Source organism: Alosa pseudoharengus, unplaced genomic scaffold, assembly GCF_046254945.1.
Source record: "Alosa pseudoharengus isolate Yale_2024_CS ecotype anadromous, Long Island Sound unplaced genomic scaffold, YU_APseudo_1.1 YU_APseudo_1.1_scf_7, whole genome shotgun sequence".
In the NCBI taxonomy this organism is placed as follows: Eukaryota; Metazoa; Chordata; class Actinopteri; order Clupeiformes; family Clupeidae; genus Alosa; species Alosa pseudoharengus.
The window spans coordinates 12,280,678-12,304,616 of record NW_027468859.1 but is presented as its reverse complement, the minus strand read 5'-3'; the positions used below and the strand labels follow the sequence as shown (position 1 = coordinate 12,304,616).

The 23,939-nt window shown below is 40.3% G+C and overlaps 3 protein-coding genes across 3 annotated transcripts; 2 read left to right on the top strand and 1 right to left on the bottom strand.

Annotated features, from left to right (window-relative positions):
• Window positions 1-5,025: 5,025 nt before the first annotated feature.
• On the bottom strand, window positions 5,026-9,786 carry paqr8 (progestin and adipoQ receptor family member VIII). Its single transcript, XM_076272954.1, has 2 exons — window positions 9,543-9,786; window positions 5,026-8,294 (listed from the first exon to the last, which is right to left on the bottom strand). The coding sequence occupies exon 2, from the start codon at window positions 8,154-8,156 to the stop codon at window positions 7,074-7,076; it is 1,083 nt and encodes a 360-aa protein (XP_076129069.1). The 5' UTR covers window positions 8,157-8,294; window positions 9,543-9,786; the 3' UTR covers window positions 5,026-7,073.
• Window positions 9,787-11,641: 1,855 nt separating this feature from the next.
• Window positions 11,642-14,888, top strand: LOC143109370 (DNA-directed RNA polymerase III subunit RPC9-like). Its single transcript, XM_076272083.1, has 6 exons — window positions 11,642-11,900; window positions 12,027-12,063; window positions 12,281-12,376; window positions 12,506-12,600; window positions 14,150-14,207; window positions 14,532-14,888. The coding sequence occupies exons 1-6, from the start codon at window positions 11,893-11,895 to the stop codon at window positions 14,661-14,663; spliced, it is 426 nt and encodes a 141-aa protein (XP_076128198.1). The 5' UTR covers window positions 11,642-11,892; the 3' UTR covers window positions 14,664-14,888.
• Window positions 14,889-22,193: 7,305 nt separating this feature from the next.
• Window positions 22,194-23,393, top strand: LOC143109672 (DNA-directed RNA polymerase III subunit RPC9-like). The gene is made up of 4 exons (XM_076272465.1): window positions 22,194-22,241; window positions 22,371-22,465; window positions 22,831-22,888; window positions 23,209-23,393. Exons 1-4 carry the CDS (start codon window positions 22,233-22,235, stop codon window positions 23,338-23,340), a joined length of 294 nt encoding a protein of 97 aa, XP_076128580.1. The 5' UTR covers window positions 22,194-22,232; the 3' UTR covers window positions 23,341-23,393.
• The last annotated feature ends 546 nt before the right edge of the window (window positions 23,394-23,939 follow it).

The following is a 23,939-nucleotide window of genomic DNA, read 5'->3' as shown; positions in this document are numbered from 1 at the left end:
TTATAAACCATGTTACCGGTGCCCTCAAAACCATGCATGGAGCGTCCTGCTTGGTTAAGAAATGCAGGGTGTGAGACAGAGGCTAATCTGGTTTGGTTGTGCAGATGTTCCAAATTCTGGGCAAACCTGTCATATTCGGGGGTAGCCCATGCCCCGCTAAAATAGCCATGAGATAGGCCTGAGGACATACAGAAGTAATTAAGATTTAATGAGTTTAAAGAGTTAATGATGGGTTATGGTAAGTGAAGGTAAAGAATGAATCGACATACAATTATGTGCTTTTCAAAAAGCAAATAACATTTTACAAATCCTGCCCCCACCTCGATTATGTATGGAGGTTTTGGTCTGCTGATTATGAACCATAGTTAGACTTCTCATTGGAGGGTTGGGTCTTCTTTGTGCTTCCCAGTTGTATTTCTCAACGCTGAAACCTTAGTGAAAAGATAATCATTTGTCATAAGGCAATAACCATACAAGTTTCTTCCAGATACTTTAGGGTCTATTGCATTTTTTTACAGACACATCACATTTCAAAGGAAGATTGAAGCCTGAAATATAATTCTAAAAAGTCCTGCAGCATTGCAAGTTAATTACAGCATCAACCAATTGTAATGGTTTACTCACAATTTTCATCTGAAATTGCATTTAGCTCCAGCGGTCCACCCACCTGCTGTGTTGAGACCTGAAATAGAACAGTTTGATTAGCCTGCATTTAATATTTGGTTTCAATATGTCCTGACTCAATATGTGTCATGTCTATCTGACACCCTGTGTCCATCATGAAGATGACTAAAATGTAGCAAATTCTTTTCAAGAGTTTAATGTGTTTTTCCTAAAATCCTCTAAAGTCTGAATGCTGTCAGAAACAGTCAGCAACATCCTGCAATTAATGAGCAATTTAATACCTCAGGTGGTCATACTGATTTAAGGAAGCATTTCACCACAGAAACAGAACAGACAGACAAGAACAGAACAAATGAGAATAGAATGAAACCAAACCTTAACATCACTTCAACCCTCCATGACCTTGTCAAACAAGTCATGAGTGATGTTTGACCTGGTCCGTTATCATGTCATAACAATGCATGTTACCATTATGTGAAAAATATATATAATATATTATGGTATATATAATATAATATATATAAATATATATATATAAACTGTCATAGCAGCAGATGTGTTGAAAGAAACAATGACTGATAATTATGACAATAACTAGACACTGACTGACATGACATGATTTGGCATATGTTATTATTATATTATATATTGTGGTTATGGCAGTCTCATGATGGAGAGTTAAAAAGTTAACATTGCAAACCATCATGAGAAGGTACAAATATAGATCTAGAGACTATCTGTATTTTATGATCCAGTGACAGAGATTGTCATAGATTATTTTAGATTTTCAAATGTATGTAATTTCATTCATTTCCTAATTAATGTAAATAAATGGGAGTGAAACTGCTAAATGAATATTACTAAGATTGACTAGGCCTACATTTGATTTGGAGTATGCTGAGGCAGATGGTTATTTTGCTGACTGGGGAATCTCTTTGTAAGAGAGCTGGGAACTCTCTGGAACTAGTGTAGTAATTGCTCCCCCTGCTGGCTGTGCTGACAACATTGCTTTAATATGTTACGATATTTGAACTTGCACCTTTTGTTTTAGGGATGAACATGGTGGACCTCCTGCTGCCGTTGTGTGACTATAAAAGAAAGAAAGAAAGATCTATACAAATGTGTACATTTTATTGATAAATTGTTTTACATAATTTTTTTAAAATATTATTGACACCATTATATTGTTTATTATTTATCTGTGATGTATTTGTTTATTTGTTTTGTTTTCTGTGTTGCTTTGTTTTGTCATAGACTGTGTTGGTTGTCATGGCATGCCTAAGATTACTTTGTATCTGCAGAACCTATCCCCATTCCACTGAGCAACCAAACCAGTCTTGCAGCCTTCTCATGACAAAGAAAACAGAGCTCTCTAAACATATGCTGGTGCTGCTCTCATGTAAAGCCAAACACTCGTCCGAAACTCGCCTTGAGTTTTTATCAAGGTTTTATGCGCCAATTCAACAATTATTTCATCAATTTCACACCTGAGCCATCCTAACATCAAGGTCATGTTAGGTCACATTTCAAGGGAATCCAAGTCCTAAAATTATGAGCTCAAAATGTATTATCTTAGTTCTTCAGAAAAAGGGAAATGACCATGGTGGAATGTACACCATCACAGAGCTAATTCTGATGGAGGAATTGAATTGAACATTTTATTGAACAATCAACAAGAAGTGTTCAAAAGGATAAAAACACACCATAAAGCCCAAATGCTTGTTTCCATTGTGGTCCTTAAGATGGAAGGGGAGTAACAACACATTGACTAAAACATTGAGGACAAAGGGGAAAGGGGGCAACTAATAATCAAGACAAACAAATAAAATATTCCTAGTACTTCAAGAAGGTTGACATTGACACCGACAGTATATGTGTGATGTCTGTGTGAAAATGAAATTTGGGAACCAGAATTTCATTAATCTCTCTCCAAAGTCCACCAAATTTCTAAATGGATTATTATAGCCCACATGTTAGTCTTGACTGATGTTTATGTTGTGACGCATTCATAAATGAAGTATTTGCACACATCCACATATTCACTATTGATAACCTAATTATCTCCTGATCACGCTCCACCCATTCAAAACTCATCATCACCACTCTGATCAATGGTCATCAACTTCATCTCTCTCACTTGTTGAACTGATTTAATTGTCTTATTCAAACCCTCCTGTTTGGCTATTTGTTGTGAAGTCTTGGTTTGATAGAAGGACCTTCTCAGTTTCGCACTATTACCCGATTCTTAGTATTCTTTGTTATTGCCATCGTGCTAAGCTTTTATTTCGATCCAGTTTGTTTTTACGTGCAGTCCCCTGATTACTCTGTGATAATCTTTTTCATTTATTTACAGAAAGCAGGGTGAGAATCACTAAGTCATTATTTTGGTTGTTAATGTTGGCCAGTGGTATGTCATGGTAATAATATTTTCAACATGAAAGGAAGGCCTCTGGTGGACTTACCTATAACATGAGGAACACAGAGAGAGTAAAATGATGCATAGGAGCAGAATCAGTACGGACAAGAAGAGGACAGGGGGTGATGTAAAAGCTGCTGCCCATGCTGTGATATGGTCATCAACAGGAGCCATATCTGAGGTGATATTACAGTCAGAATAATCAGAGACAGATAGCCATTATAAGCCTCTTAGGGGAAACAAACAACTCATACTGTACATGGATACAAATTATGATTTTAAACAACAGTGTCCTGTATTTCGATGTGAGAGGTAAATATTTTGTTGTCATAAGAGTTTGTCATGTGCTGAAGACAGAACAGTCATGTAACAGATGACAGAATGACACATGATACAGACAAACAGAATATATAGTCATATGTTACACCACAAAAGCCAAGATCAGTACTGTAAATGTTGTATATTTAATGTTGTGTGTTCATGCCTGAGGTATGGAGGTCATGAATTTTACTTGTTTAGGTTCCTGTTAGTCACTGCTGTTACATAACACCATATCTGGGCAGCTCCCAGCACTGTAAATATCTCACACTCTGTGTGTGCACTAAACACAAGGGATTGGTAATCTATATGATTTCAAGGTTTCTTACCTGTGCCATGCAGTTGTGATGCTGGTCGTCACAGATAGATCTGACACGCATAGGTCTGATGTGTGGCTACATTCTACACTCTGATTGTGAACTGAGACACCAAGACCCATCAGTATGCACAATCATTCACGTGTTCCTCAGGCGAGTGAATGTGGCTCCTGATCAAGATAGTAGAATGTTCTCACATCCAGGTGCCATTGCCACTGACAAACACTGAGTTGAGATTTGAGGCATTCTTTGGTCCAGGGTGCCTCACAAAGAAAAAAACGTAAATTGTGGTGCATGTTCCCTCTTCTGTGTTCTATGCTACAGGTACTACAGGTGCTAAAAACAACCTTGTTCTCTTTTGTCAGGGATGTTATCGTCTGTCTGAAGCTTTAAGCTTGAAGCGTTAAGTCCTCATTCCATTCCTCTCTTTGTCACGTCAAAAAAATGCACCTGCGGTGTGAAGTCTAAAACTCCGCTCCAGCATCTCCGTCACTCCCAATGGCTATTAGTGGTTTATGGGTTTCAACAGCATGCCTGAAAAAGGGTCTGATGTTGTCCACCTTTTTTGTTTTCTAGATGCATTAAGTAGGCTATTTTCTTGTACTTGTGGAACCATTATGTCTAGCTCATCCTAATTCCTGAGAAAATGAAATAATCACATTCATTTGTTAGTGACAACTCCTTGGTGTAGGATTTGGCAATGTAAAAGCTTAAACACTTCAAAATTCAAAATGTTCTGGACATTGTATGACCACATCAAAAACAATTGTACACCCGACAGAGTACTACTACTTCTACTAATCTACAAGGCCTGAACAATGGAAAGGAGAGTTCTAACTTGACAAAGACCTACTTGACAACATTCTGAAAAGATAATATGGGCACATGTTCACATTCCCATCTTTGATATTCGTTCATTTCACTCAGTCACTTTAGGGCAGTGGAATCCACTGAGTGAGCAGTTGCTTCAAATCTGTGAACATATTTCTCTATTTAGGTTAAGGAGGGCTGAGTTTGTAAACTGCAAGTGGATAATCTGATTAGATTTACATCCTAAAACTCATAAGATCGTTCTTTAACAAGAAAATTATTGTGCCTTTTCCAAAACCTTTTTCCTGTTGGTGAGGGAGTAGTGAAAGTTCTCCAGATTAATTCTAATGCTTTCATAGTCAGGAGAATTTGCACAATGCTGTTGATATACAAACAAATATGAACATGATGCCAGGGACTATTTGGCAGCAGATATGATGCTATTGTAACTGGCTTAAAGATTATGTCAGTGGATTTCACAAATTCAAGGGGTGATGATTGCTGCAAAGCAAAATTGAATAATGAGTGAAAATTATTGGACTGGTTTAATACATAATCATTTTTATTGCATATGATATGTGATCAGACAAAAAAGTGTTACAATGTCACAACCCACAGACATTTCAAGTCATGTTTTTTTTTGTTATAGCTAGACCTAGTTACACTCAGTCTGTAAAATAATCCTGAATTAAAAATACATTGAAGCCACGATACAAAAGTGTTGGTTTGTTTTAACAAGATCGCTGAGGTAATTATTCAGAGGTTACACAGTATGCGACTGTAGTATGTACCCAGTTCTCAAATGTATTGATATTAATTGACATAATACCAAGCCTGGATGAGAGAGAGAGAGAGAGAGAGAGAGAGAGAGAGGACAGAGAGAAAAACACATGGCCATAGTCACATGGTCAGAGAGAGAGTGAGAGAGATGATCATCCTGGCCTGTTTTATAAAGGTGAATGCAACTTCAGTACAGACAGTACAATGCGGCCTTGTTGCTGATAAACATGAGAAGTAAGCAAGACCAGATTCATGTTACTGTGAGTAAATAAGTAACTATTTCATTTCTTATAGTGTGAGGAGTCTACATGGACTGCTTTGGATATTACTGGACAGTCTTGTAGGTTGCACTCTATGGTCAATATAGTAAACAATGTTAAATTCTGTGATGTTGGTCTGGACCCAGGAGGAATTAATAACAAAATGTAAAACATATGACTGAATTGTTGGCTGTTTAGCCCTGCAAACAGCTTTGCCAAAATACTGCTTACAATAGGTTTGCATACCAAGGTACTCAACAGCTTTCTTTGTTCTGTGTTGAATGAAATCAGAATAGCTGTTTAATCATGTTTTAACAATGTGTAAACAGTGCATGTTGCCTGTACGACAAGCATTACAAAAAAACTCTTGCTAAAGGAATAGCCTTCAGAGTTAGTTGCTAGCAGCATAGCCTTCAAAGCACTTGCATTAAGACAAAGGTACTTCCTAATTGGACCAGAAGCAGATTGTCCAATCAGATTGGTCATTAAAGCAACACCAAAGAGTTTTTTGTACCTAAAAATAATGTTTCCAAAATTGTTTCTGTGGTTCATCAACTCGTAACAGGGTGAACGGCACTTCTGCATTCACTTCGCGGCCCTCTATCGGCTATAACCGCACTAGTAAGTTTGCCAGATCGGGTAGCGGGTTTGTAGTTCGATGGAATGAGACATAAGAAACTACAAATTTTACCTGCATGATGTCGCAATACATCGTACTTTCATAAAATCATGCAACATATTCTACCTTATCTATGGACATCGTTATTTGCAAAGCCGTTGCTGGATAAACAAATAGCGCTCGTGCAACAGAGGAAAAGTTCTTTGGTGTTGCTTTAACCAATTCTAAAAGCTAAAAGAGAGAAAAAAAAGACACATCTGCAAAAAAATAATAAAAACAGATGTCTTGGTTCAAACCCCCTCTTCTACCACTTCCCTCTCTATTAGCGAGTGAGGTTTCACTCAGGCCAAAAAAAAAACCCCTAATCCAGCTTTATTCCTCCATCCAATCTTTTTAGGGATGGCGGCTGACCAGACTCCAAAGCTGGCTTTCAAGTAGGCCAGAGCAGCCGGTGGTTCCAGGAGGAATGTTGTCTGAGCTATAGATTAAAGCACAATGGAATGAACACAGCACCCACCAGGGTTGCCACTGTAAACTCACAAATGCTGACCTTTTTTTTTGAGGGGCTGACATATTAAGACGATACAGCCAACACACAACAGAACCCAAATAAATTCAATCCTCTTGCATGTGCTTTAGAGCTCTCTATCTGATAGCACTGTGAAAGACTTGGCAGTATTTCAGTTTTGATTTGCAACTGCACAATGGCAAAGTGGTCTGGAAAATTTTAAGTTAATCGTTCATATGAAAACCATAATGTGCATACTATATGTTATATTACATCCATTTATTTATAAATAATCATATGAACATTTCATAAATATTGCTATGTTTCAATACAACTCTTAAGTCAGTGGTATCTACCCATCTTTACAGCAAGTTGAGATTTAGTCTAAACAAGATAAGAAAAACGGTGAGAGGTTCTATGGCTATTTGTTCTTCAGCTGCTTGTGAACAGTCCTGTGCATCCAACCTGCTGTGGCCAAGCAGCACAGCACCAGAATGAAGAAAGACACGCTTGCTTCCACAACGAGCTCTTCCCCATGGACCTCCAGGATGGCTTCCCTCCGCGCAACGAAGTCCCTGAAGAGCGCTTCCAACTGGCACATAGTGCACATCGACAGGAAGACGTGGAACACCTGATGGGCGTGGCCGACGATGTCACAGTGGCCTGGGAGAAAGCACTCTGGGAATGGGTAGGAGAAGAAGAAGGCCGCCATCAGGAAGAAAGCCACCTGGCCGGCGTGGAATGGCAAAGCTGCGTCCCGCTCCCAGTCGCCCGTTACCAGGCGGTGCACCACGGGGCTGATGTCGAGGAAGTACGCCAGGGAGGTGGGGATGAGCTGGCACACCTTGCGGCGTAGCGGGTACGGCCGACGGTAGTGGGCCTTGGCAAAGCAGCAGCAGGCGCAGGAGAGCCATGCCAACAGGGCGGCACCTGGGAGGAAGAAGGTTCCGAGGCCCCCCGTGTTGCGCCAGGCTGCCTCGGCGCAGTAGAAATAGTGGCCCAGGGCGCAGCCGTACTGGTAGACGGCCACGCCCACGTAGTCCAGGAAGAAGAGCGAGTAGTGGGCCAGCTCGGAGTGCGACTGCAGCAGGTGTGCCGCCACACTGCATGCCAGGTACGTCAGCGACGAGAGCGCGTACAGAGCCAGGGGGAGCACAGAGAGGTCCAGCTGCAGCGGGTGCCCGCTGTCGTCGCCACTGGCGACGGCCAGCAGAGCCCAGCAGCGCAGCAGCAGCACAGGAGCGGCCAGTAAGTGCGTCCACACATTGAGCGACTCGTTATGCCACTGGAAGACGCTCAGCAGGTAGCACTTCCAGGACTGGCCTGTGGGCCGGTAGCCGGACAGGATGTAGGGCTCGCGGAACAGGCTGGGGACGTCACCGGCCGGCACAGTGGATTTTGGGGTGGGGAGGGTGGGGAGGGAGGTGGACAGCCGCGGCAGGCTGCCCAGCTGCTTCACGGTCAAGGACAGCGTGCTCAGGCGTTGCAGGATGACTGTTGACATGACGACGGTGGAGTGGGGAGGGGATGGTGGAGAAAAACAAAAGCAAAGGAAAAAAGGAAGGAGACAGGAGAATACAAGACAAAACAAAAGAGCAAAGAGTGAGCAAGAAAGGGTCAGGAGGAAGATTGTCCAGATGTCCTGTGGATAAATACAAGGTATAATTACATGGACCTATAGAGATACGCACAGTATCTCTAGACCGGATTATGTTCAGAATTTTTTAAAACTTTGGTGCTATCTAGTGAATCGGCCTACTTTTCCACAATTTTGTTGAATGTTACCAAGCATGCCCCATCAACTGAGGATGTTGCATGCATAACTGAACTGTAGAATGACACAATCATTCCAGTACACAGAAAAAAAATATTTTATAATATTTTTTTGGTGTCAGCTCCTAACCAACATTTCAGGTTCTGAACAGAGTTTGTTTGGTTGAAATGCTCAGGACAGTTCGATATCTGAAGCGTGAACCTGAACAGAGACAATTCTTTGTTGTAGGAAAAGACCTATGAGACACTTTTGCTAAACATGTAAGTTCAGTAACAGTTGTCCGACAAGTCCTCAAAAAAATGACTTCCATCGACATACAAATGGGACTGAATTGACTGAGATTCTTTCCCCATTTTTTTGTAAAATGCACCTGAGAGGTTCTCAAACTAGTAATTGCATTCTGCTGATAAATGATAGTGTCTTCAAAACAGACAGTATGTTTGCACCAGGTTGTTATCACATTTCTTATGACCCAAGGGAAGAAGTTGGTGTCCAAATGATGGTCACACCCATCAAGACATTTGAGTGCAAGGGAAAGATTGTGCAGTCCTTTATCGTTATTATTGTTATTTCTGAACAAGTATTGTTGGAACGACAGGAGGAGGAGTAGGGTGTCAACATCACCAGGCTGAGGAGATGAAGCAACAGCAAGAAAAACAACTTTTGTGGTTGCTACCTCATTGTCACGTAGTAGATGATTACATAAGATGAAGATTTAAATCAGTGTCTCTCACTACATTTTGTTGTACAGCTAGTTGTACAGGTTTTGACCTAAAAATGAATGTTCACTGCAGTCACTGCTGCGACAGCCTAGTTGTAGGCTGGTCCCTGAGGAATTACAAATCAGTGGAGAGTAGGCTAAGTGTCCATTATCTCAGTCCATGTCTAAATGAATAAAATACAGACTGATTTGATGCTGACTTTACTCACATGGTAATATCATGAGGAAATGGTTCTGATTGTATTCCATTTTACAGCAATATAGACAATGTCCCCAAATTTCATTCACATCTAGCTGATAACATTCCTAATGCAGGCTAAAGGTTAGCAACGATCAGTATTAGGCTAAACACAATTTCACCACTCCTACATTTATACGAACAGCAACTCACGTACCTTAGTAACACCAATTCTTTCGAGAACACCTGTTGCTTGTTTGCGCTTGCAGTCTCCTCTAGGGCTTCCGTAACAGGGGGCTTCAGACCTCCATTCTCGAGGTAAGCCTAACTCTATAACCCTGTGATTTAGATGAATTCGCTCAGTAGCCCACTGCAAGCTAGTGTGTGATTGTTGACATTTTCGAGTAAACTCAAATCACGAGAACGCTGAGCTGAAGCAGCGCATATGTGCGCTCTAGAGGCAGGGCGGAGTTGGGTTGAATGCCTTTCAGTACTAAACACACCCACCAACGTCTCAGTTGAGGCGTCAGCTCCCTATTAAAATGATAAGATGAAACTTGGCCACATTGCCAATAAAACCTTAAGTAAAACAACCTAGCCACATTAGATCTATGACACATTTTTAATTAGGCATTAATTGACAGACAAAATGCTGTAAATATGCCGAAGTTAGCTTCATTGGTTGTCTCTGCCATTTCTTAAAAAGGCAGCCTAGAATAGAAGAGCCAATAAAAAAAAATTAAAGGACAAATGTAGGTAGGTAGATTTTTACCAGTCAGTCATTTCCAGTGTTTTATGCTGTGGTGTGCTGGGGAGGCAGCATTAAGAAGAGGGATGCTGGGTGACTGAACAGGCTGGTAAGGAAAGCTGGTTCTGCTGTTGCCATTGAGCTGGAGTCACTCACAACAACTGCAGAGAAATGGACCATGAGTGGGATGCTGGCGATCATGCACAATGACCACCACCCACTACACAGCACATTCAATAAACAGAGGAGCATGTTCAGAGGCAGACTTCTTTCACTGTCATGCTCAACAGACAGGTTGAGGAGGTCCTTTGTCCCCAGGGCCATCCAACTTTTCAACACCACACAAAAGGGGAGGGGAGAAATGGACTTTTCAGCATGAGCCTGTCTCTCTCAGCCCCTACCATTATATCACTTTGTCTGCTGTACACCTGGCTGTCTTACAGGCTATTAGCCATCCTACACAATCTGGACTGTGGTCATATAACATCTAGCCTACATATTTTCCTGTTTTATATTGTTCTTAAAGTAGGCTATATTATTTTTTCTTGTTTGTCAAGCAATTCTATTATGTTTACATTCTTGTCTTTTCATAGTCATAGTTAAAGTTTAATAATAATAAGCAAAACTATTGTACTGTTGTTCAATCCCTGCACTGTTCACTTTTACACTACCTCCATTGTACACACTCTACCATAGCACCATCACATAGTCAGTCCATACCGGACCGCAGTGGTGTAGTCTACGTGATAGGCAGGACTACGCAGTATACCCACTTAAAAACCATCACCATCTCAGTATACCCACTTAAAATAGGCAAGGATATGTATTACCATTTGGGGTTGATCATACCCACTACAGCCAACTACTACATCATGGTATATCCACTACAGCAGGAGTCTCCAACCTTTTTTCCTCCAAGAGCTACTTTGACAAAATGAACATGGCCAAGAGCTAGTGTTTTATAAGCTAAAGTAGTATGTATTCATATAGCTGATCTCCACCCAAAACAGCTGAATAAGTTTTGTATGCGTTTTAACAGTGGTGTAGGCCTAGTCTAGCTACGCCTAGGCCTAGATTATAGCTGACATGGTCAATTTCCTCTGAAAGAGTAGCCTATCTATCATCCTTAATGGGTTCCCTGCCTTTTTGTAATCAAATGAACAGTAATTAACAGGGAGGGATGTGTTACTAAAGGGTAACCATGACTCTCGCAGCTTAAGCAGGGAGGTATTCCAAGAAGCCTATGTGGTTTAGTGACAAACCTGGGTATGTCAACTCAAAGTAAGTGGTAACCTCCTACAACAGAGCCCTATGGCATTGTTTTTTTTTTCAAGGAGAATGAAACCATACAGCTCTTCTATTAGGAGGTTTACCACTTACTCAGAGTTAACTTACCCAGTTTTGTCACTAAACCACGTATTTCAAATACCCCTCAGGACGATAAAATATTCAGCAGAAAGAAACCACAAAAAGACTAAAACTACTGTAGCCTACATCAAACATTCTACTTGCATTGATTTCCCGGTAGATGGCATAATAGAGTCAAACTGCGCAGAGCCCTACGGTGGTACAGCTGTGAAACTACGTTTCCAGTATCTTTTTTGCATTTCTTACTTATTCGTGTGTTTTCATCCATTACTTTTTTGCTTAAAATACTGCCTTTGTTTTTTTTTATACGTTTTATGCCATAGGCCTACCATCCTAGTGAACTTTGTGCGACGTCATATGTGTCTGTGTTCTAAAGATCAAACTAGGAACTAATGTAATCTAGACGTTATATTTGACGGGATGAAAAGAAGTCGGACAACAGCACATCAACATGGACGTGTAAGCAACATCACCTTCCTATTGATGGCATAAAACCTGTTGAGACATTTGTGTTTTCCAGTATATATATTGCATTATTGTTTCCGTTTAATGTGTTGTTTAAACATATTGACATTTGCTTTTCAGGAGGGATGCAAATGCGGGAATGCTAAGCAACTATGAGGTGAGGTTACACACTGCCCATGTAGCACAATGCCAGCAAGGGCTCTGGCTACATGTCTTGGTGTTTACGTGTGTTGCCAGTGTTAATACGTTTCCCTCTGTTGCCTCAAAACGTAAATTGTTCAGTGAAAGTGACATATAAACAATCAATCCGAGATTACACCCCCCTCCCAGTTTGGTTAAAATATTGAGCTGTGTTTGCCCATTATTTTTAACAGGTGTATCAACTCCTCACAGACCTCAAGGAGAAGAGGAAAGAGAGCGGTAAAAAACACAGCACGGGTCAGCAGAATCTGAACACCATTATGTATGAGGTCAGATGGCACATAATCATTTTGCCTGTTCACATTAAAATCGATGTTATAACGAAGATATTCCCAGATACACACAATTTGACGTTTTATGCTCACTGACTGTTATTATGTGTTTATCTCTGCCTGTAGACTTTGAAGTACCTTTCCAAAACGGCATGTTCTCGACAGAATCCCGAGATTGTGAAGGAGTTTCTCACCACCATGCGCGACCACAAACTCACCAAGTTAGTGTAATAAACAACTCATTTATGTGTGACCAGGGTAGGAATTTCACAGCGGCCACGACGGCCATGGCCGTCGTAGCCCCTTGCGTTGGCCTTGAAGCCCCTTTGAAAATCATAGGTTTACAGGCCACGGTGGCCTTGGTGCCCCCTTCTTTCAATATTCTGCTTTGTCCTACTAATAGCGATTTTTATTTAGCCTGTGGCCTGTCAAAATAATCTTAGCATTCACAGCGCAAATTAATTTAGTCTTTTACGCAGTGGAGAAAGTGACAGCACAAGAAAGTGCGTCCAAATTCACCCATTCTTCTCAGTTGAACTACTCGCGAAGTAGCTATTCATCACACAGACATCACAAGTATCACATGAAAGAGCTTTTTCTCAGCTTTTAAACGATGTTAGCCGATAATTGCTGTGTTAAACGGTTCGCGAGAAAAGTAAATAATATAATTCAATATAATCATACATTCTACTGAAGGTTTTGCGTCCATGATCGATCTCCCTACCCATTCATCTCGGTGGAATACTTCACGAACCCTTCTTTTAACACATGACAAACCACATATCAGAATAAACAGCAGACCTTACCGAACACAAAGGTGTAAAGCAGTCCCCTGTACAGTTAGCCGTTCCAGAGTAATCCAGTTTTGAATTTGCAGTAAATTTCGACATGCATGGATGTCTCCAAATTTGGGCTGTAAGTTTTACAATGTGTTTAAATTGTTCCACATGATTTCATAACGTGCCAAATACAAAATAAATGTTACAAATATCGCCTAGATATTGGTAAATCAGAGGACAGCTGACTAAGAGTTTGTGAAAGTAGCCTTAATGATCACAAAATGCTAAGCATGCATCTAGGCTATTTGAGTTTCTTAAAGCTGAGCTGTGCTACATTTAAATTGTTCAATACATGATTTCATAGCAGGCCAAATATAAAATACATTTTATATATAGCCTAGATATCTGTTTTTATTAGATGATCAGATGATTTACAGTTACATGTAATATGTCATGTTTCATGTTTTTGTAATGTTTCATACAGTGATGCAGGTCTACTGCAGTGAATAGGCTAAATACAACTTTGATCATTTTTATAGCCTACTACTGTATAGTTAACTTTGGCCTTGGTGCCCTGACATGTGGCCTTTGTGCCCCCCACCAAATATGCCCAACTGAAGGCCAAGTGGCCTTGCCCCCAGAATGGTGAAATTCCAAGCCTGTGTGTGACCATGTCCAACTTCGACAAGGCAGTCAGAAAGATCTGACATTTGCATCTAAAAGTACTGGGTTGTATTTCACTAATGTCGATTACGCTATCCTAGTTAATACCAATAGTAGGCTAGATACTAGGAAAAGATTTAATGATATTTCTTCCATTTAAAGTATTGTGACAGAGTTGACTGTGTATGCTATGTGCCTGTGGAGGTCTTGATTGGCGTGAAAAGGTGGTTTTCCTGATCAGTTACAGTTTTCTATAAACTTCTGTAGGTTCATGTTTAGTTATGGCAAGCAGACATTGATTAATCTATTATGTGTTATTGACCAACAGAGCAGAGAAGCTTCAGCTCCTAAATCATAGGCCGCAAACTGCTGTCGAGATCCAGCTGGTGAGATACTTTGCTCTTTCATCAGTTTCCTGTTAGTGTGCACATCTCTGCTATGAGATGGCCTCAAAACCACTAAATGAGTTTTTTGGGTAAAGGAGGAGACGTATAATTTTCTAAAGACTGAGAAAACACAACAACAATTAAGGAGAATCATGTTAGGCCTACTCTGGTTTCCCTTTGTGATCTCAGCTAAACTCTGAATCGACTGTGTCACAGATTGACAAATGAATTCCACAGATGATTCTCTCTCTCTCTCTCTCAAAATATTTCTTTTGCTCAAATAGCTTGCAGGTTAGTGTAGTTATGCAAACTTTGTCTGTGCAGATGGTGGAGGAGAGTGAGGAAAGACTGTCGGAAGAGCAGATTGAAGAACTCATCCAGAAGGTGACAGACGTTCTCCCAGGAGACCCTGCAGAAGAAGGGGAGGCTGATATGGAGGCCTCAGCAGACCAGTAGAACCCTTTCTTTCATTGTGTCCCGTGTGTGTGTGTGTGTGTGTGTGTGTGTATGTGTGTGTGTGTGTGTGTGTATGTTTGTGTGTATGTAGATTTCCCTGAAAACAAATATATTTGTAGAAAGGAGTTTGTGACCAGTGTCTGCGTTATTACCACTGTTTACTAGTGTGAAATATGTATTTAGAATTTCATTTTTACTGTCGGAATAAAAAATAGAATTTCACAAGTTGTACAGTGTAAGACCCTTTCTGATGTATTTGTTTTCAGTTATGTTTTGTATGAAATAATTCTGGAAATAGATAGATAGGTAGATAATGGAAAGGGAAACAAACATTTTAAGATGAATTAATTAATAATAATAATAATCAAAAAATACAAATGACATGAACCATTGCAGTCTGCATTTAGTTATGACACACTTACGGCTGACGGCTTCTACACACAGTTGCGTTCAGTCAACGTATGCCAGTGGGTGTTCCCGACGGTAGCTATGCAAATGACTTTGCAGCTGTGTGTAGGAGCCGTTATACACACAGTTGCGTGCGTTGCAGTGCTGGAGACGCATCCCGTTCACTTTACATGAGCTTACGTCATCCGTTGCCGAACTGAATTGTGGGTCCGTTGCGTCGCGTTGTTCTCGTCGCTCGCGTTGTTTATATGTTATTTTAAGGGCCATATTTTGCACCCTGGCGCATGGCGTAAAACTCGTTTTCCACCCGGCGCAAAGTGTATTTCCTTATTTTGCACATGCGCCCAGGGGTGTGGCAATTAACAACCTAGGGAGTGGCCTAGCGCATTGTCATTGTACACGACCTAAAATGCCTTACGCCACTGACCAAGAGAAACCTGGTCAGAAGTCTATGGCGAGTTGTTTATATGTTATTTTTAGGGCTGTCAAAATAACTGATTAATTTCGATTAATTAATTTGAGAAAAAATAACTGATTAAAAAAATTTGTGCAGATTAATCGATCGTATGACCTTTGACCCCGAGCCGTTTTAGACTGTAAAATGAAGGAGAGAGAGGAAAATGTGCTGCCTGGATCATTGATTGGAACATTTACTTTTAAAAAACGGCCTGATGGTGTTAAAGTGTTGAAAATAGTCGTAGATAAAAAATAAAGTGTTGAAAATAGTCCTCTGCAATGTCTGCAGCAAGGAATTTCATCAACTCTATAGTTGCACATCAATGCAAAGAAATAAGTGTTGACATTGAGGGGAGTGTTTTTTCACTTGTATGTGAAAAAAAACTTCTTCCCCCTCAGCAAATTAGGTCATATCATAGATTATTATGGCAATTATTTGAACAGTGAAAATAATAATAAAAGAGTCTTTGAACTTTAATGTCACTAATGCTGATTATTCAATAATTCATTTGAATTTAAATATTTAAAATACTTTCACAGCAAAAATTATATATGCGATTAATTTAGATTAATTCATCACGGAGTATGTAATTAATTCGATTTTTTTTTTTTAATCGATTGACAGCCCTAGTTATGTTAAAGGAGAATTCCGGTGTGATTTTGACCTAAAGTGTTTTGAAACATGATACTGAGTGTGAACGTATGTCTCATAGCCCATCTCGGCTTGTCCCCTGCACTCCGAAATCTGGCGCTAGTTAGCCGATGCTACCAACAAGGCGGTCAATGGTGGTGCCTCGGCATCGGCATAGCCATGCAAATAAATCACTGTTTTACACCATTTACGAGGCTCAATGTATCTCCACACTTCATTGGTAGACTTCCAAGGGCCCTGACATTTAAAACGAGACATTGAGAACTTTGAAAAAGCACTGGTAGTTTACTTACAAGACGATTTATACAGTATCTTCTCGAAGTTTAGCGTTTGCAGCCATCTTGAATTTAGTCACGATAAGTCGAGCGACGAGTAAGAATGAACAGGTATGATAAGGGATCAGATTCCAAAAATAATTCTGTGGAAATGCATGGATTACAGTTTCCTCCAGTAGCAGCAACTGGAATCCATGCATTTCCACTCAATGTCTCGTTTTAAATGTCAGGGCCCTTGGAAGTCTACCAATTAAGTGTGGAGATACATTGAGCCTCGTAAATGGTGTAAAACAGTGATTTATTTGCATGGCTATGCCGATGCCGAGGCACCACCATTGACCGCCTTGTTGGTAGCATCGGCTAACTGGCGCCAGATTTCGGAGTGCAGGGGACAAGCCGAGATGGGCTATGAGACATACGTTCACACTCGGTATCATGTTTCAAAACACTTTAGGTCAAAATCACACCGGAATTCTCCTTTAAGAGCGCATTGTCAACAGTCATATTGGCGGGTGCACAACGCACCATCCTTCTATCCTCCATGAATGCGCACCAGCGCACATCCATGCAAAACATTACAAATTACACGATTAGGCTACAATGGGAAACATAATTAGAATAAAGATATTACGAAATACATCTCACAATGCATTTGCAAATTGGTAATGACTGTTAAAAGTGATTAGGCAAAGGCACAGCTGAAGACACACTATAAGCAACTCCTCTGCAGGATAAATGTTGTTTTATTCGGTCATTTGAAAAATATTAGGGTAAGTGTTGCTTTTTCCAGCCTATGTTTTCGATGGTAACCCATTGTCAGTCAATAGTGAAAGTAACTTACTGCCTATAACTGTCTTGTCATTGACTGGTGAAGTTAGTTTCACTTTGCCAATGAGTTCAAATAATAGACGAGTGCAAATGTGTAAAGGCTATGCTAGGTTTTAGTAGAGCAAAAAAAGGTTTAGTGGAATGACTGTTCCATACGGTCTTGCATGCAGACTCCTTCAAATGCGCCGTTGACCGTCAAAATAACGATGCATTCTTTGACGTCGCGCTTTGTGCCGTTATAGGGAATGACAGATGTCATTCTCATTGGTTTAAATGATGTTACGCTCCAAACACACCCATGACTGATTAAGAAACCTAGGAACACCTTGTTACGCCATGCGCTCGACGTTTGATAACGAAAACACTCCCAATGTGGACTGGACATCCTACTAAATCTGTATAAGCTTTTGACTAGTGACAATGCGCTTTAGACTGTCATGATAGGGCCCTATTTACATAAGCTATTTACAATTCTTGTGCTAAAATTCTACAATCAAGAAGCTTTGCAGAGGCCAATGGGTTAGTTGATTTCAGGCCAATATCTTTACAATTTATCACATGGACTATCACACATTAAGACACTTTGGATAAACGTGTCTGCCAAATGAATAAATGTAAATGTAATGTAGATCCAAAATAATCTACATCCGAGGCAACACTAATAATAATATTATTATTAATAATAATAATACAAATAAAAATAATAATAAAGTAAAATGTTTAATAACAAAACAGGAAAATAAAGCTATTTGCAACTCTTCGATGGTGCCAAAATTCTGTTATGTTTATTATACAATGACTAGAATTCTTATATGTCTATGATATGATACAGTGCAGCCTAAACCTCTTACTTTCTGCATTTTTATTTGACCTCTACCACAGCCTGGTTCTTGAACAGTGTAAATGTTTAAGCAAAAACCTCTTAAGATAACAAATCAGGAGATATTTGAGAAGACTTATCTATCTGTAATGTCCTTTAGGTGGTCATCCTCCAGAGTCCTGAGTGCTGTTCCCTATTTTCTTCGCTTTTCCAAAATGTCAAACAAGTTGTCTGTATGTGCAAGTATAAAGAAGTGGGTTCACACAGGTATTGAGAAATGTAAAGCTATATACAATATTTTTGCTTAATATTGAAAAGCTATCAAGTTTTGCAGAGACAAATGGGTTAGCTGATTTCAGGGCAATGGCTAGTATCATTGCAAGATTATTCACATGAACAGGTAACCAGAGGATCACAAAAGTCACTACAATGGCAGTCACCAGTTTGGTCAGTCTGTGGTCGCTGAAGAAGGCTGTCTGGTTGACCTTCTTATAGAGACGGTAGTAAGAGCTCACTATGATGGATAACGGAAGAACAAACCCCAGCAGAGTCTCACACAAGAGCATGGCTAGATTATTCAGATCTAGCCCCGAGAACCGCCAGCAGTAGTCACCCTGTCCTTTCTCTACTATGTGGGCTCTGGCAGCTGAAGGGCTGGAGAGAATACATGCACATATCCACAGACAGAAGAGCAGAATTTGTTCTCCCTTCCTGCCCAGCTTGGCCCATTGGTTCCGATGAAGAACCACCAGGTACCTTTGGACACTCATCACAGTCACGGTCAACACACTAGAGTACATACTAGTGAGGAGGAGGAAGTAAAGAAACTGGCAGAGAGCTGTGCTGAAGATCCAATCAACGTTCAAGTAGTAGATCCATACAGGTAAGGAGATCAAATATAAGATGTCAGAGACGGCCAGATTCAGCAGCAGATGCAGGGTGAAGTTGTCCTTTTTAAAGTGGCGAAGGATGACCACCATGACTACAATGTTCCCAGGAATAGGAAGGCTCAGCAACGTAGCGCTAACTTGGTTGACTACTGACGTGCTGGTGTAGTTTGAGTTTGAATCATTCAAAACCTGAATGTTGCCCCAGTGTAAGGTGTGCATCTAATGAGAATTAGTGCTGTAGTTACGTCTGTGAAAAGCAAGTAAGAGCAAACTTGCCACAAGTGCTTAAATAAGTCTCTACGGTTGTGGTTTCACATGTGCAAACCACATGTGAGTTTCCAATTCTGAAACAGTGATATAATCTTTTCCTGGAATTGGAGACGTGTAGAAAATGTTTGGTTGCAGTATATAAAACACATAGCAGGTTATTCAAGTAAATGAAAATAGAGGCTGTCTCAGTCAATAAATAGTTTATTTGTGTTTAGGTCTTGTCTTGTCATTTTCTTAGAAATTTTCTTAGTTAAAAAAGGAGAGAGTAAGTGATGCACATATACCAATAACAAAGGAAAATACACAACCAAAATAAAGACAAAATACCATAAAAAAGACACAAATGCCCCCAACTCTTGAGTGATATGGGCCCACACCCACCCACTACATGTCAGTCAGACCACAACCTCTGTAGAATCAAGCTTGGAAGTGATAGACTAAACCAGGGCCGTAGTCACCATAGACATTGAGGGGGACGTGTCCCCCCCAATATTCAAATGACCAAAATGCCCCCCCCAATATTCGGACATAGAAAAATAAAGAAAGAATAAAGCTCTATACTAGGCCTACAGGAAACCAACACGTATCTGAAATGTAATCAAACATAAATAACGCACAAATTAGTGACCTATGGTTGCAGAGTAGCCTACACCCCTGAGTGGTTTGTCCTGGTGATTTTCCGTTTTTCGTTAGTGGCGTGCGCTAATAAAAGCTTCCATTTACTGCACCCTACTGAGGTGAGGTAGGGCTGTCAACAATATCGCAAAAGCTACCAGAACAATTTTCACAAAACTTCTCGGAAAGGTGTAGCACAGGCTAAGGAAATCCCATACATGTTTGGAGCCAATCAGACTGAAAGGGAACATTTTCCATATTGTATCCTATTCTCGCAATGATAGCGAAAGTGAAACGTTTTATTTTAAATAATGAATTTGTGGAAGCCTGTGTCATTTCTTTCACGTCTTTCAACATAAATAATACATTCATATGCTAGTAGTAATGCCAGAAATTACCGTGTATAGGCCTCTTAGAAATTATTGTTGCATCTTGCATATTATTTAGATGAGTACTCAATCGCGCATCCATGCAGGCAAAACGTGATCAAATGTGGCGACGTTTACAATACGTGATAGCCTAGTTAATGTGAATCGCGGACAATAACCAAAGAAAGGAATTTGCACCTCCATTCACCAATTAAAGGCTGTAGTAGGCCTAGTGTTTCTACATGTACATGTTGGCACAAAACGTCATTTCTGTCAGAAGCCAGTCTATAATGCATACAGGGGTAACAGGTGAGTCAGCCAGAAGAGGGGCCTGTCTTAGTAGCCTATTCCTGAATCCTGTCCCTTTCAAACTACGTTAAAATTGTGTGATTAGCCGCCAGCATAATAAAATCTAAATTAAAAGACAAAATCTTATGCTCCAAACCTATGAGTCTAAGCCTTAGTTTAAAAAAATCTTCAGGTGTAAGTAATAAGTCAAAGAACCGCATTCTGTGTAATATAGAGGTTATCAAAAGATGCTCTAGTTTGTAATTTCTTTTAAAGTATAAATTTTGAACACAAATGGAGTCACGGGTCCAGGGATGGACCATTGAAGTTGCTTCTTCTCCACCCTTCTCTTTTCACAAAACTCTCCGGGGGGGGGGGTGCATTCTGTTTGGGGTCCCTCAGACCCCACCACAGATTTGGTCCCCCCCAATGTTGACATCATGACTACGGCCTTGGACTAAACTATAATTCTATTATGGTAAACCACAATCTTGCCACAGTTCAGTCAAAAGCATTTACTTTGCTGCTTCTATGCCAAAACAAACCCAGAAATACCAAACGTATGTCAGACTACAGACAAAATGTGTGCTAGCTGGGTCACCATTCGCAGTGCTCAGTCCGAGGGGCGGGATAATCGGTTGTCTTTCAAATTCCCTCTACACGCAATAGTATAGCGCTACAACTCATGAGTCCCATGCGTTTTCCCACCAGCGGAGCTAGTTGGCTAGTTCAAACTTTAGCCAAATTAAAAAAAGCTTAACTCCTGCACGCTGTTCGCCAACAGCAACCTCCACCTTCTTTGTTTTCAAGTAGCAGGGAATTCACACCGAACCGTTTCAACTCTGCCATCAATCATTATGTTAAGCCCGCCTAACGGTCATACACGATTGGCCCTATCGAAGTTTAATTTTTCCAGCTCGCAAGCCAACGGAGAGTTGCTAGACTAGCCCGGGCAGCAAATTAAATTTGCTGCCGCTAGGGGGCGTCTAGATTTCTAGGCTATAAATAACCTTTTATGTAAAGAACAAAGGAGATTGTAAAAAAAATAAAAAATACATTCAACTGCTCAAAAAGTATATTTTCAGATTGGCAAAAAAAAAGCCTAACTTTCCCTAACTAAACGGAGAGTTGCTAGACTAGCCCGGGCAGCAAATTAAATTTGCTGCCGCTAGGGGGCGTCTAGATTTCTAGGCTATAAATAAGCTTTTATGTAAACAACAAAAAAGATTGTAAAAAAAAATAAAAAATACATTCAACTGCTCAAAAAGTATAGCATTTCTAAAGTGCTTCAATCTTTTGGGGACTTTGTCTTCAGAGTCTTCATCTGTATATGGGTGTGTGTGTGTGTGTGTGTGTGTGAGTGAGTGTTACGGCATTGGACATTGTGCTGTGTCCCAGCAAAGATTCTAGAACTCTGCTCTTCAAGCAAAAAGGAGGACAAATATGCATCCTGCTTGATGTTGCGCAGGACACAGGACAGGGCATTGAAAATCAGGACTGTCCTCCCTAAACCTGGACGTCTGGCCACCCTATGTATAAACAATCAATCCGAGATTACACCCCCCTCCTGGGTTGGTTAAAATATTGAGCTGTGTTTGCCCATTATTTTTAACAGTTGTATCAACTCCTCACAGACCTCAAGGAGAAGAGGAAAAGTGGTAAAAAACACAGCACGGGTCAGCAGAATCTGAACACCATTATGTATGAGGTCAGATGGCACATAATCATTTTGCCTGTACACATTAAAATCGATGTTATAACGAAGATATTCCCAGATACACACAATTTGACGTTTTATGCTCACTGACAGTTATTATGTGTTTATCTCTGCCTGTAGACTTTGAAGTTCCTTTCCAAAACGGCATGTTCTCGACAGAATCCCGAGATTGTGAAGGAGTTTCTCACCACCATGCGCGACCACAAACTCACCAATTTAGTAGTGTATTAAACTAATTTATGTGTGACCATGTCCAACTTCAGTCCATGACCATGTCCAAGGCAGTCAGAAAGATCTGACATTTCCATCTAAAAGTACTGGGTTGTATTTCACTAATGTCGATTACGCTATCCTAGTTAATACCAATAGTAGGCTACATACTAGGAAAATATTTAATAATATTTCTTCCATTTAAAGTATTGTGACAGAGTTGACTGTGTATGCTATGTGCCTGTGGTCTTGATTGGTGTGAAAAGGTGGTTTTCCTGATCAGTTACAGTTTTCTATAAACTTCTGTAGGTTCATGTTTAGTTCTGGCAAGCAGACATAGATTAATCTATTATGTGTTATTGACCAACAGAGCAGAGAAGCTTCAGCTCCTAAATCATAGGCCACAGACTGCTGTGGAGATCCAGCTGGTGTGATACTTTGCTCTTTCATCAGTTTCCTGTTAGTGTGCACATCTCTGCTATGAGATGGCCTCAAAACCACTAAATGAATTATTTGGGTAAAGGAGGAGACGTATAATTTTCTAAAGACTGAGAAAACACAACAACAATTGAGGAGAATCATGTTAGGCCTACTCTGTTTTCCCTTTGTGATCCCAGCTAAACTCTGAATCGACTGTCACAGATTGACAAATGAATTCCACAGATGATTCTCTCTCTCTCTCTCAAAATATTTCTTTTGCTCAAATAGCTTGCAGGTTAGTGTAGTTATGCAAACTTTGTCTGTGCAGATGGTGGAGGAGAGTGAGGAAAGACTGTCGGAAGAGCAGATTGAAGAACTCATCCAGAAGGTGACAGACGTTCTCCCAGGAGACCCTGCAGAAGAAGGGGAGGCTGATATGGAGGCCTCAGCAGACCAGTAGAACCCTTTCTTTCATTGTGTCCCGTGTGTGTGTGTGTGTGTGTGTGTGTTTTTGTGTGTATGTAGATTTCCCTGAAAACAAATATATTTGTAGAAAGGAGTTTGTGACCAGTGTGAAATATTTATTTAAAATTTTATTTTTACTGTCTGAAAAAAATAGAATCTCACAAGTTGTACAGTGTAAGACCCTTTCTGATGTATTTGTTTTCAGTTATGTTTTGTATAAAATCATTCTGGAAATAGATAGATAGGTAGATAATGGAAAGGGAAACAAACATTTGAAGATGAATTAATTAATAATAATAATAAAAAATACAAATGACATGAACCATTGCAGTCTGCATTTAGTTATGACACACACTTACGGCTCATACACACAGTTGCGTGCGTTGCAGTGTTGGAGAGGGCAATATTTTGCACCCTGGCGCATGGCGTAAAACTCGTTTTCCACCTGCATGGCGCATTTTTTAAACAATGCGCCCAGGGGTGTTGCAATTAACAACCTAGGGAGTGGCCTAGCGCATTGTCTAAAAAATCGCTAAAATCGCTATCGTTGTTTATATGTTATTTTAAATCGTTGTTTATATGTTATTTTAAGAG

Bases quoted from the DNA above. Each gene is read 5' to 3' on its own strand.
- paqr8 (XM_076272954.1), bottom strand. From the start codon at position 8,156: ATGTCAACAGTCATCCTGCAACGCCTGAGCACGCTGTCCTTGACCGTG.
- LOC143109370 (XM_076272083.1), top strand. The intron at 12,064-12,280 runs GTGAGGTTACAC...TATTTTTAACAG, and splicing joins GAATGCTAAGCAACTATGAG to GTGTATCAACTCCTCACAGA. The intron at 12,601-14,149 runs GTTAGTGTAATA...ATTGACCAACAG, and splicing joins CGCGACCACAAACTCACCAA to AGCAGAGAAGCTTCAGCTCC.
- LOC143109672 (XM_076272465.1), top strand. The intron at 22,466-22,830 runs TTTAGTAGTGTA...ATTGACCAACAG, and splicing joins CGCGACCACAAACTCACCAA to AGCAGAGAAGCTTCAGCTCC. The intron at 22,889-23,208 runs GTGTGATACTTT...TTGTCTGTGCAG, and splicing joins CTGCTGTGGAGATCCAGCTG to ATGGTGGAGGAGAGTGAGGA.